Raw genomic sequence first — 13,083 nt, 5'->3', positions numbered from 1 at the left:
GCTGATTCCGCGTCGCACAACCTCCATTGTTGTCCGGAGGGATATTGGGACCCCATGAGGCCTATAGAGACGCCGCTGCCTCTGTGGAAAAAAGGGTCCTTAAGTGAGTTAGCTTCCCCGGTATAAAAAAATCGAGCCACCTTCCCTCCTCCTCCTTTCTAACTTTCTCGCGCCTCGCCCTTAGACTTGCCAGCCTTCTTACGCTTCATCCCCCCTGTCACTCAAAATTCCTCCCTGCCAAGCATTGTCACCCGCTGCTTTAAAATGATTTCACCCCGGAACTTTACACTCCTCCCTCACCCCCCGCTTCTTCAGTCTCCCCAGTCCAGGCTCCCCCGGACTCCTTCCTCGCAGCTTCCTCTTTGCCCACGCGTGAGCATTGGAAGCAGGGAAAGGAGAAGGGGAAAAAAAACTCTGCTTTGCACTCTAAAAAAAAATTCCACGTCAACTTAGTGTTTCCTAAGTTCCACGGCGCATTAACATGCAATCAATCCCCCAGTTCCGTTCATAGTCGGCTTGCCATTTCCCCTCGCCCCCCCTCGTCGCCCTTTTCCCGCTGCTTAACTACCAACGACGTTTCGGGGGATGCCCGAGGAGAAGGAAGACATTTGACGATTGCTATTTTTAATCTTCCCCTTCCCTCTCCTCTGCTTGTCGAACCGAAAAGTCTTTTTTATCCTGTTTATAATTTTTTCACAGTTTTCTCCCTTTTCCTCTCTCCTGGCGTTTGAGGCCGGAGTGAACTTCTTTCCGATAGGATTTCCGTATCGATTCGACCGTTAATGGTTATTTTAAGCCCCGGAGGCGGGAAAAAATTGCGGACAAATTTGAGCAGAGAGTAAGTTTGGGTAGGAGTCACTTGAATAAAAATGGAAAGAAGGAACTTGGGCTATACATTCTTGGGTATAAAAAGGAGGGAGAGAGAAAGATGTTAATTGAAAATGATTTTTACTCAACCATTTTTCCCGTTGTTGCCTACGGTTAAGAAAATATCTAATAGCTCCACGCTTACCGTCTTCTCTTTTCTTTCTGATGTAACGCTACAGCTATGATTCCACCAATTTCCTATTATGCATAACAGCTTAATCTCACGAATTTTTAACAATGTCGTGTCGAAAAACAATATTTTGATAAAATAATGTAATTGAACCATTATATCTCAGATTAATTTGAGCTGTTAGAGCAGAACCGGAAAATGTAAAACTCAACTTAATTTGAGTCAAAGGATAAAGGCCTGAGGATATATTTATTTTCTGAGAGGTGAGGATTACTGTTCACACCTAATATATACCTGTTTAGCATGTGTTAAAATTAAAATGGACAACCGTTAGAGAGAGACCTATCGTCAGATACAATCGCTTTTCTATAAAATAAAAAGCCCCGTCGTTTTTGTCCCAACTGACGACCGTTTTGCTGCCCTCATATGATTTTCACTACTGCGCTAAATTAAGGAACTAGATTGAAACGAACAAAAACACCGCTGTATTATGAAACAACCCTGTTCTCAGTTATGGAAAAAAATAATTATCTTTCACTCCTAAAAGATAACAATTTAGTGAACCTTCTTCTACGTGTAATTGTAATAAAACTTATTTCAAATACTCCAGGTTTTTTACTCTACAGATAAGGGTATAATTAGGAAAGAAAATGAAAAAGTCAATTATTTTAAATCTCAAATCCTCAAATGCTCCGCACCTTCAGAGATTCGTAATTGGAAATCTAGGAAATTTAATTTCAACTTCGATTCAAAATAATTTGCTGATTTATGGAACTGCATTGCAGTTTTTTTTTCATTTTCGTTTCACTGGAATTTACGCCCTTGAAATAAATAATTTCCTCAGTTCCAATGTTCTCGGGTAAGGGGAGAACATATTAAAAGAAATTATATTATGTGTTAAATTTTCTGGTTATTATGAATAAATTTGGAAAGCTTCAATCATTTTTCCTACTTGTCATTCATAATTTGATATGTACAGAGTGCGAATAGAGATTTCCTCGCGTCTTCAATTTTACTCTCGTACTTAGCTTTCCTAGCCCTAGATGGGTGATACCTAAAACAGTGGCAGCTACATTTCACCCACCAACCACCGTCTATTCTCCCCTGACATTACCACAAACTGCGACATCCCAGTAATCGCGAAAAAAATAAGTAATCTTCAAAACATTGGCTCCTCATTTAAAAAAAATGTGTTGAGTGACTTGGCCTTGGCGACTCAACTCAGAAATATTCTATTGCTGCGTTCCGAGGGTTAAAAATAAAATCTTATCTGTGATTGAGACCCTATCCATGTAAATTGTTAATGCTGAGTGATAAGATGGAGGGAAAATTTCTGCTATCATAAAATACCATCACAAGCATAGAGAACAGCCGAAATGTCAGTTAAATATCATGATCTGGTCCATTTGCTTGATTTTTTTATCATCTCATAAAAAATTTTCGGGAACAGTTTTTAATAACTTGGTTACGTATATAATGTGTCTATGAATGTCATTGATAATCAGTCAGATTTAGTGCTTTGGAAAACGCTCGTTTTTAAAGAATTCGCTGATCAAAGTTGACCTACACTACTTATTCTATTTTACTTTAACCATTTAAAATGTGATAAGTAACAAATTTTGAAAGTGAAATAAGACCTCCGCCTAATATATTTTCATTCTATTTGTAAAAAAAAACTCAGGATCAATTAATTTCCCTTAACTCCTATTTTTTAATATTCTGCGGGTGTTTTGCAGTTGAAGAAACTACGGCATACTCCAAATTTATATTGATCCGTGATATGTTATGACATCAACAAAAATGCCTTAGTTTGTCAAATATTTCTCCAGACACCAGGGAAACTTCCAATAACTACTAATACCAATACCAATTATTAGTATACTGTATTTTTTGGAGATTTACTTCAGAAAAAAGGAATATTTTTGTTTTGCTTTATGTATAAAACTCCAGAATTCCATATGAGAGAACGTGCGCTTTGATAATTTCCCGCAAGGAAACCAACCAAAATCACTTAACGCAGCTGGCACCTTCAACAATTGCAGGAAAACACATGCCTACCTAAGGACACACTTTACCGACCAAGAGTCGACCATTGTGAAATGAGCTTCACATGAACCTGCATCCTTCCTTTTTTTGAGCGATACGAGGAGAGGAGAGGGAGGAGGGAAGAAGGTGAGAAATGAAGGGATCCGAGAAAGACAGGCGGGTCGGGAGAAGGGGAGTGAAGGCATCGTGGCAGGGCTCACGACGGCCATCCCGCGAAGACCTCCAGGGGGAAAATAGGAAGGTGGGCCGGGGGGTCAGTGGGGAGGGCGACGGGGGTGGATAGGCTCTGTATAGGGAGGGTGGGGGAGTGAAATGGTGGAAGGGCAGCAGTCGCCGTCTTACGACGCGACGCTGCCGCTCTATTGAAATTGATCGACAGACTTGGGATATCCGTGACCTCTTCCCATACCCCGCTCTTCCTCCCATGGACATACACACAAATCTACCGTCTCCCTCACCCCCGCATCCACCCCTCCCCTCATCTTCATAGCACGTTCTGATCCTTTGAATCGTGATCCTCGTTCCACGAGGAATCGAAGCTCCCTGTGTTTTTTGTTTTGACCTTCCCTACCCCCCTTCTTCACTCCCCCACTCCGTCGCCCCGGACCCTCCACGCCTCAATGTCCTCAACACACGGCCCCCTCCACGGCCGACCACCCTTTGCCCCGGCACCGCGAGCGCGAGAAAAAAGAGGATATTTCTGGGGAGACGTGGATCGCCGACACGCAAACGACTTCTCCGCCTCCTCTCTCCCACTTGACCATATTCTAACTTCGCATACCCCTTTCTTCCGCGAAGCGCGCCAGATCCCATGTGGAACCTCCTTTGCCTCCCTTCCTACTTACATTATTTACTGAATTTAAAAAAATATTCCCCTCCCCCCCGTTGGGCCCACCTTCCTCCTCCACTCCGGGGTCCATTCCCTCCTCGACAATCCCCTCGCACAGGCATCGTATCCCCCGTCTCCTCCTCCTCCGTCTTATTCTTCCGCCCCCCTCCCCCATCTTATCCCTCCGCCTTGCCGTGGGCCCCCCATCCTCCGGCTCCTCCCGGTCTCCCTCATACTCTTCCTCTTTCGCGCCTCGCCTGCGTTGCATACAAATCCACACAGGATGTGCGTCACCGGAGCGTAAGGGGATAATGGTGTTTGGGAAACAACGGGGCGATGAGGATCCCTAAATGGGTGGAACTGATTGTCGGAGTGAGCCGAGTTGGAGTAAGGGAAATGGAAGAGAAGGCGAGGTGGAGGCGGACTCAAGGTGTCGGTTGAGGTGATGGGTGTACCTATCTAAACCGCAAATCGCATGCGTGCATAATTACATGCATTCAAGAGGTTGTTTTTCGCGCGATGACAAATATTTGCGCCGGCAATTTCGGTGACCAAGATCGCATGACCAGCAAGTCATGTTATTAAGTAGAGCTCAGGGTTGATCGAGCTTGTGCAATCAAATATGGCCCTCGTTGATACCCTTTGAGAAAGTTGTCGATGATTTTGTTCCCATTAGTTAGAAATATTTTTTCGAACCGTGATCAATGTATTTGATAACAATAAAAGTTTAAAACAGTTTTGTCACAAGCTTGAACACTGGGCACATGTTACCATAATACTCTTTAAGTTTGAATTCAAAATTCAGCGTTAATTTTTATCCTTAATTAGTCTCAAGAAAGAGGAAATATCCGGATCAACTCCTTGTTCCCAATTAATGCCATATAGGAACAGTTAATGTTACTGGAATCAGGTAAAATCGAAACAGATTATCTCTACCCCTGCCGCATATCTTCCGGCTACAGCCGCGGTAGCTCAAAATGAAAGAAATTTGAAAATGGATTGGTAGATATTTTTAAAACGATTGTAGGAAGTCAATATAAGAGAACAGTATTATATTGATGATCTCACCGGAGGGCGAATAAAAAGTATTTAAATTACGTATCGTTAAAGGAATTACGTGGAATCTTAGAGCGGCACCAAAGAATTTCCATTTGAAGCAGCCTTGCAAAGAACGAGGGGATCAGACAAGACTTTGCGAAGGCAAAGACTATGCAGAGACCTGAGGATTTCGTTAACATTCGCCAGCCATTATTATCGCATAGATTCCGACGGGTGATTCATCGGTATGCTATGCCGCTCTCGACGATTTTCCGAGCCCTCGGCACGACCCGTCTGCCCGCAGCTGCTGTGATGTCCGAACACGTCAGGGTCTTTACCGACTGCAAACACGCTAGTGCTCCCAGTTCCGGTTGCAAAGGTGTTTTGGAATGCGCTTTTTCCTGCCCACGAGTTAGTTAGTTAGGGCAATTCCAACAAACATTAATCAACTCTACCCTAGTTATTGCTTTTGATGCTCCTGAATATCCAATGTAATACCTTTCGCTTTTTATTAGTTAGGATTATATTTTCAGGATATTTGGATTGAATAATAATTTTCTGTAAATAATAACATATTTTAAATAATTTTAATGCTTGGCTATATGATTTAAAGTTAAAACAAAAACGTTGCAGTTATCATGCTTAACTCAAAGAAACTCCAGTGTGCTAATAGTAATCCCTCTTAAATGGAATAGTCACCTGAGTACCGTAATACATAAGAGAGCATTTACGTAGCATTTTGCATGGCATTCATATCAGATACTTACTATTTCCTATTTCAGTATTAATCACGTTTCATCGGTCAATAATCTACTGGGTGAAATCTAGCTTTTCTAATGTAATAATTCTTCTCACTGGCATGGGTTCATAATATTTCTGGAATTAAATTTACCTTTTCAAGTACACTCCTTTCAACGAAAGTTACGCCTCGTAATATTTACTTTTCAGTCATAAAACGAACGTGTCGCGAAGATATTTTCGCCGCTGTCCTTTTTATGGAGCTATAAAGTATTTTTATTTGTTTGCCGCAGTCAGAGTGAGTTTGGAGGTGGACCTCCAGCCTACCAGGGTGTTGTCGTCGGAGGAGAATGGGCGTGATTGTCATCCCGAATGTCCACTTTTTATAAGAAGACTCCACCCCGAAAACTATGAGGAGACAGACTCATTGTCGTGGAGTTAGCCACGTGCCCCTCACTATATGACCATTGTCATTTTTCAACCATCGCCTGAGTCGCATGCGAGAATCGGACGGGCGGCCGTAGTGGGATTGGGGTGAGACGCACGGAGGAAAGGGAGAAGAGAGGGTTGTGAGGTGTGGGAAGGCCAAGGGGTTGGGGGTGGAACCACGATACTTCCTTTGAAGGACCCCGCCAAAAAAATAAATAAATACCCCTACGGAGAAACGGGCATCGACAGTGCGCCCGAGTCGCTGTTGCCGTCTGTCACTCTTCGCGCATAGCAACGGAGGCGGTTGGAGTGAGGCAGAGGGAGGTGCGAAGGAATGCGAAATAAAATAAAAACTTCGGAGCAATTTCTAAAGGAGCGGAATGGGTATTAAAGACATTCGGTACTCTAATATATATGCGATGATAATATGCTGACAGAATGGACCGTTCAAAATACTAAATTAAATAATCACCGACGATAAGGGACAAATGATTAATTATGGCATCCATTTTAACATTAGCCGTGAAAAATCATTTAGCGGTGTCGTAGTTGGATAGGGCGCGGTACGGGAGCCTATAGGTTTCGTCAATGCCGCTGATGGTGTCTGGAAGGGGGGCATTAAATGCAAATGGTTTATTAGCTGACGAGATTTCGTCATGTAGCGAACAAGTGAGTGCGAGATTGGCATCACGCCTGTGCGATTGAGAAATGCGGCAACAGCTAATCGTTGCGATTCTAGTCACGCCATGTTATGACTCTCCTGAAGCATATTCGTCTTACAAGCTCGTTTATTGTTTGATATCATTAAATCATGCATTAGTGCCATAATGGCAATACCTATGATTATGGTTTCGAAAGCGGTTGATTTCGTAGTGCTATGCATGAAAATATTTAACACCTTTTCATGCATAGAATGTATGGAAGCCATATAATGTATGGAAACAATAACCCCTAGAGAATTATGCGGTGAATTTAATGAATTACTGCGCCACTTGTCACAATTTGAAAGTATTGCATTCATCAGTGATGGACTTAAATGTGTTGGCACCAAGTCTTGGAAAGCTATACCTTAACTTAAGAGCCGCTCTATCAATCTCGGACGAATTAAAATACATGCTGGAATACTGAAATTAAGCAAATTCCCTTTCCCGACTCGTAAACCAAAACGTTTTTTCATGAGACAACTTTTTCCTATGAACAAATACTTTTCTCCTCCTATCGACGAAGCTGTTCCCGTAACCCTCCGCCTGTATTCGGAAGCTTTTTTCTGACCGTTCTGATCGCGTAGTGCCTCTCTTCATCCCCTCCCAAATGGGGTACTTCTGCCATACATATGTGCATAATACACATATATGTGTGTGTGTGCATATATATATATATATATATATATATATATATATATATATATATATATATATACATATACACACACACACACGATTCCATTTTTTCCTGCCACGCTTGTTTTCCCTACTCGTCCCTTTTCCGTCGGCATGTCGCCCGCCTTGCCCTTCCCCCTCCATCCATCCCCTCTGACTCCGGAATCGGGAATAAATAAGTTGGGGCCGCAAATGGGTGAGAAGGATCGGCGAAGGGTCAGCCGCGGTTAGCCCAGCTCTGCTGCCTTCATTTATTATTTAAAGAGCTCTCGCCCCCGGATAAGCTCGCCCCCATCTCTGCTTCGAGGGGGGAGGGGGCGGGAGGGCGAGACAAATGGCATAATGGATGAGGACCCATTGGAACAGGGAACCAATGCACTGGTGGTGGCTTTCGGCTTGCACGGCGAGGGAAAGAGAGGGGAATAACTGGATTGCCGTCGAAGGAAGAAGGTGAGAGGGGAGAATGGGGGGGAGAGGCGGTAGAGGACGGATGGGCCCACAGTCACTCCATATTCTCGGATAGTCTCTCATCGACGTAAGTGGTAGTGGCACGCTGGGCGAGAATGTGTGGTCATGGGGTATTTTTCTCTAATCATGTTGGCACTGTGATTTTTTAAAACCTCATTTGTTCCGCTTAGTTCGCTTTTACTTCATCGACTCTGATATTTTCTAATTACATCGATTCATTGACAATGTAATACACTGTCTCCAGCGTTACTTTTAGGAAGTCTTACATAGTAAATGAATGAAGGCTAACTTTGCAAATTCCATTGGACTTTTATTTTTCACGACAATGGTTTCATCGCAAGGCATCGAAATCGAGGTTGTGAAAAATAGAAGTCCAATGGACTTTGCAAAGTTAGTCTTCATTCATTTACATTGGCAATAATTAGAACCTATGAAATATTTTCTACCTGAGCCACCTTCTCAAGAACCAGGAACCAAAGCCATTTCCATTGTTGGATAGTTTCAATCAAATTTAGTGATAATACGATATTATGGCCATGATCAATCTTTCAGTCAGGTTAGCTAAACCTCAACTAACTTCAAGGGTGCTGAATACAGATTATATTTTTTACTAGACCCTCTGAGATAGTCGAAGAGTTCAAATATGACTCCGTTAAAAATTACTGATGCGGCATCTAAGGCAGTTTCTTTGAAAATTTCATTGGCTTATGCACGTTTTCTGTTTATAAAAATGTTTTAGCAACCATTTGTAAGTTTTTAACTCTAATTCTCTACTCTTTTCAATATTAATTAGACCTTTTGTCATTATTTTATCATATAATGTTTATGTGCTACCATCCTACATGAGATGTACATGAAGACATATATCAATTTTATCCCTAAAAATTAAGAGCAAGGTATCTTTCTTATAACCAGAAAAAAGAAAATTTAATAGTCATGAAATAGAGATTATTTTATGAGGTCCAACTTATTTTATAAGTTCCAGAAGGTCGTGATTAACATGATAAATACAAATTGGATCACACATTTACAGATTTTTACCCTGGCTTAGACTTGATCAGTCGGAGCGGAATTGGTATAACGTTGACAGATAGACAGGTCACTATGAATTGGCCCGAGCTGTCCTTGAATTCCGAAATGAAAGTGGTTTTAAATTTGTTCCCAGATTAACGAAAGATATGACCCACTCTGAGCGCAATTTATAAATTTTATTTAGAGAACGCAATGGTAGAGCCCAGTGAACCGATTCCCTATCTCGTATAACTGATGCTTCAAGTAACTTAGTTTTGAATTTCAAAGGATTTATCGGCACGTCTCGCGTTGCGGATTACCTAATTGATTATGCTTACAGTACATACAGGTATAAAGCATTAATGTCTAACTGCAACTTAATATTCCTACTATTTGCCTAATCATTACTGATCATGCGTGTTACTGTGACATCTAGAATTAGTAAGCCGCAGACTACTGCTGAAGGAATGCATTGACCCGATCCGAGAGTACGTACTCTCATCACCACCATTCCATCATTCCCTTTTACGCCTTGAGATACAAGTAATTGAAAACCAAAAAGTGCTAAATATTAAGTGATTTAACCATGGTGTTGACCCGATCATAAACTTCTCCAATGGAAGTCACACAATGTTGAATATCTTAAACTAATATTTAACGGTAGTTTTAGAAACCCATTCCCTTAGGACTAAAAACTACTGTAAAATTTCAGTCTATTTGCGATTATTACTTTAACGCCTTTTTCAGGAGATGCTATCCGTAATTATCGCCTGCAGTAATTATACTTCTTTTGTGATGATTAAGTTACATCGCGGTAAGCAATCCTGAGATTAACTATAAATATTGCAATTGGAAACTCTTTTTTTTTAATTGATTAATCAAAATGACATCAACTAAAGATATCCAAAATTCTTTCTTTTTTTTCGGAAAGTAATAGTTCTGGGTACTAAGTTACAGATTTAATGTCGGTAAAAATATTTTGCCATCTCGGAAAATCCCAAGGCTTAAAGATAGTTGAGATGAAAGCCGATCAGTTAGGTTGGACAGCCGCACTAGATTGAGGACCTCAAAAGCGACGGTAGAAATACTGGAGCAATTAATTACCCAGTCGTCACGAACGCTGGACCAATAACGGTGGAGCACGGAGTGGTTCATTCTATCTGGTCACGTTCCTTTGATTACCGCGCCATCGTCATTCAGCGTAACTTTATATTCTGCGAGGTTTCATAAATAAAGTGATTTCGATGGAAAAGATAAAATGTTGCTGTAAAGGACTTACCCGTTGAAGGCATATCCCGCGAACGCGGTGTCATATGGATGGTACATGGAGGGATAGGGCCACGCTCCGGCTCCTCCCGCTAAGTTGTCCTTCAGCTCGAGACCCGCCGCCTGTACCGCAAGCAAGCGCAGCATTCCACACACACATACATATGATGAAAAGAACAGAGCGGGGATAGTATCAGTTATCAGAACAAAGACATCGGAAAAAACCTATTCCACGGCTTCCAATGGCTGTGCATATAAACTGAACAGGCATTGATAGTTATCCGACACGGAGCCAATTTGCTCTCGGTAGTGAGACCCATTGCTGACAAGAAGTGGAGCAGAGAAGAGTGCGAAGTAAATCATCTTGACTGAGCGTTCACCGTATTCAATTTCCTCGGTTATCATTATTGAACCTTAACTGAAAGAGTATTATTCAATTGTATTGCTCGATTGCCAAGTGATAAAACTTTAGTAGTCATGATCAGGTTTCACAGAGCTCTACTGGAAAGTAATTGATTGTGAAATAACCTTTGACAATTCAGCGTTTGAATAATTCAAATACTTACAACGACGTGGCCAAGGATCATTAGTCCGACAGAATTTGTTATGTCTACTGAAAACACTCGGACATTTAACCACTAAAGCATTTGAATAGTGACATTTCCGCAGTTTACTCAAAATATAAATTTAAGATATGAATGACAATGCTAAAACATAAAGAGAGAAGAAGCTCTATAAACAAGGATAGCGTCGACATGTCTTCCAAATTATATTGCATTAAAGGTTACACAGGTTGACGAGTAAGTTATGAAAAATATACCATGAATAAAAATTTAAAAGAACATTGATGTAACATAGCGCTAGCGTGTAATGTTAAAAAAAACTGTGGTGAGATATGAAATGCGAAACAATGTTGTGAACTAGTGATAGCCTAGGCGTCCATCTTGCGATTTCGAAGGCCACGTGGAAGACATATTCATCAACTCCGTACTTTCATAGTTATCTTTCTCCATCTTACCGAATTTTTCACGCTCAATTTAGGCTGTTATTTGGGATTCAGTATTTGGTCAGGGATAATTCTGACGTGGAGAACTACGCTCCGAGTCCTCTTTATATATACATTAAAATTTGGAGAACATGAAAGGAGTTGAAGGAAAGAGACACTATTTCAAAGCAGTGGACGGAAGAACACACGATAATTCGCAAGTGGAATCGACGGATGTAGCAAGGGGAAGGACAGATAATGTCTGGGGAAGTCCCAACTCCCTTTCTGGATGGACTTATGGCTCGTGCTACCAGTTAAAACTCTATCGCCAAGAAAGATTGACTCAGGAAAGAAGACAATGATTTCCATGTGAATTGAATTGCATATCTTTTATACACGTCATAGTACTACAGCTGAAGAGTTTTATGAGTGATTAGGTATTCGTTTTAGAATATACTTTGGTTACCTATTAGTGTTCTATGTTGACGCTAATAATTGGTGAGAATTTTCCAGCTATCTACTTTTATATATAATGCGATATAGCTTTTGTAAAAAATGAAAGCTTAATAATACTCTTTGATCAATTAGGGAAACTTATGGCGTAATTGCAAAGGGATGTACTCAAATTTATTCCTAATAATGGAGAGGTTAGTTTGAAAATAGCATGAACCAAACAAAATAAATAAAGGTATAAAAGCACCGCGCGCACCTACCATAGGCATATTTTTGCTCTGTAATGGAAGTAATAGAAATACAGTGTCTGATTACCAACTGTTTTCATAGACAGCTAATATTGAAGATGACATAGTTTTGGGAATTCTTTTTTTATAGAGGTATCTTATTTATTACTTTGAAAAATTGTGGTATTGCCATTAGATAATGGAGCCATAAGATAAACGAATTATTATTAACGTACATCATATAATTCTGGCAAAATTACCATTTAAAATTTGATTACCCAAATTCAATGAGTTTCCAGTGTTTTGGGGGTCAAAAGTGTTATTCGGGGTGAGCTTTAATCATCCTAATTTTTAGTATCAATCATAATCAAAAACCCACTGCATAACTAAACAAATATTAAGGAATATTTATACGCTATTGTTGAATGTCATTTACGAATGTTTTACGAATTATACAATTTAGAGCCATGAAACTTTTTACCATACAGAAGATAAATATAATCATGCTGCGGGTAATTTATGTTTAAACATTGAAAAAGAATAGGCTCGAACAAATTAAGAAGAGAGAAATAATGGATTTTGTGCGCGAGCTGCTCACCGTTGGTGTGTAAAATGGCGACTGGTCCGCGCCGAGGGCGGCGGGGAAGTATGCTGCTGCTGCCATCTGATCTCCATAGGGACCAGCGGCCGCCGCAGCCGCAGCGGCAGCCGCCGCGGCTCCATAGACCGCAGACAGCGGAAGCCCTGCAGTCGCCAGCCTCTGGTATCCCAGCATGTGCTGCTGCTGCTGATGTTGGTGCGCTGCCGCCACGGCCGCCATCGATTGAGGATCAGTCGCGTACTGGCACGAACAAACGGTCTGCCCGGTGAGGGGATCGGTGAATATAGGTCTGCCCGTGTCGCAGCAGCGAACGCCTCCGAGGCCGTGCGGGACGGCCCCTCCGGGGCCGCCGCCTTCGACGCCCGGGGGCCCCACTCCCGCCCCGCCCCCGCCTGTGGGCGTGGCGGGGGCGGCGGGGGCAGATGCGGCCACCGCAGCCGCCGCCACCGCCGCCGCCGCCGTGAGGGAGGGTGCGGGTGGGGGCGAGGGAAGGGCGGATGAGGCCGCCGCCGCCGTGCTGCCCGCCGGGGGGCCGACGCACGGCGCCCCGTCGCCGCCCCGCGTCGCGGTCGTGGCGCGGCCGGAAGGAGAGGCCGCGGTCGCCCAGGGAGAGGAG

At 42.3% G+C, this 13,083-nt stretch overlaps 1 protein-coding gene across 1 annotated transcript in view; it reads right to left on the bottom strand.

The window, feature by feature from the left end:
• LOC139689969 (homeobox protein caupolican-like) overlaps window positions 1–12,818 on the bottom strand; it is a gene marked incomplete at its 5' end in the record, with an annotated part of 54,782 nt that extends 41,964 nt beyond the window's left edge. Inside the window, 2 exons of the mRNA XM_071587126.1 lie at window positions 10,215–10,324; window positions 12,465–12,818. Coding sequence (XP_071443227.1) covers window positions 10,215–10,324; window positions 12,465–12,818 — 464 coding nt within the window. The remainder of the gene's footprint in view (window positions 1–10,214; window positions 10,325–12,464) is intronic.
• Window positions 12,819–13,083: the final 265 nt, after the last annotated feature.

This window comes from Hetaerina americana, unplaced genomic scaffold, assembly GCF_022747635.1.
Source record: "Hetaerina americana unplaced genomic scaffold, ioHetAmer1.1.p SCAF_3, whole genome shotgun sequence".
Lineage (NCBI taxonomy): Eukaryota > Metazoa > Arthropoda > Insecta > Odonata > Calopterygidae > Hetaerina > Hetaerina americana.
The sequence above is the reverse complement of the archived record's forward strand: the minus strand, read 5'-3'. Positions and strand labels throughout refer to the sequence as shown.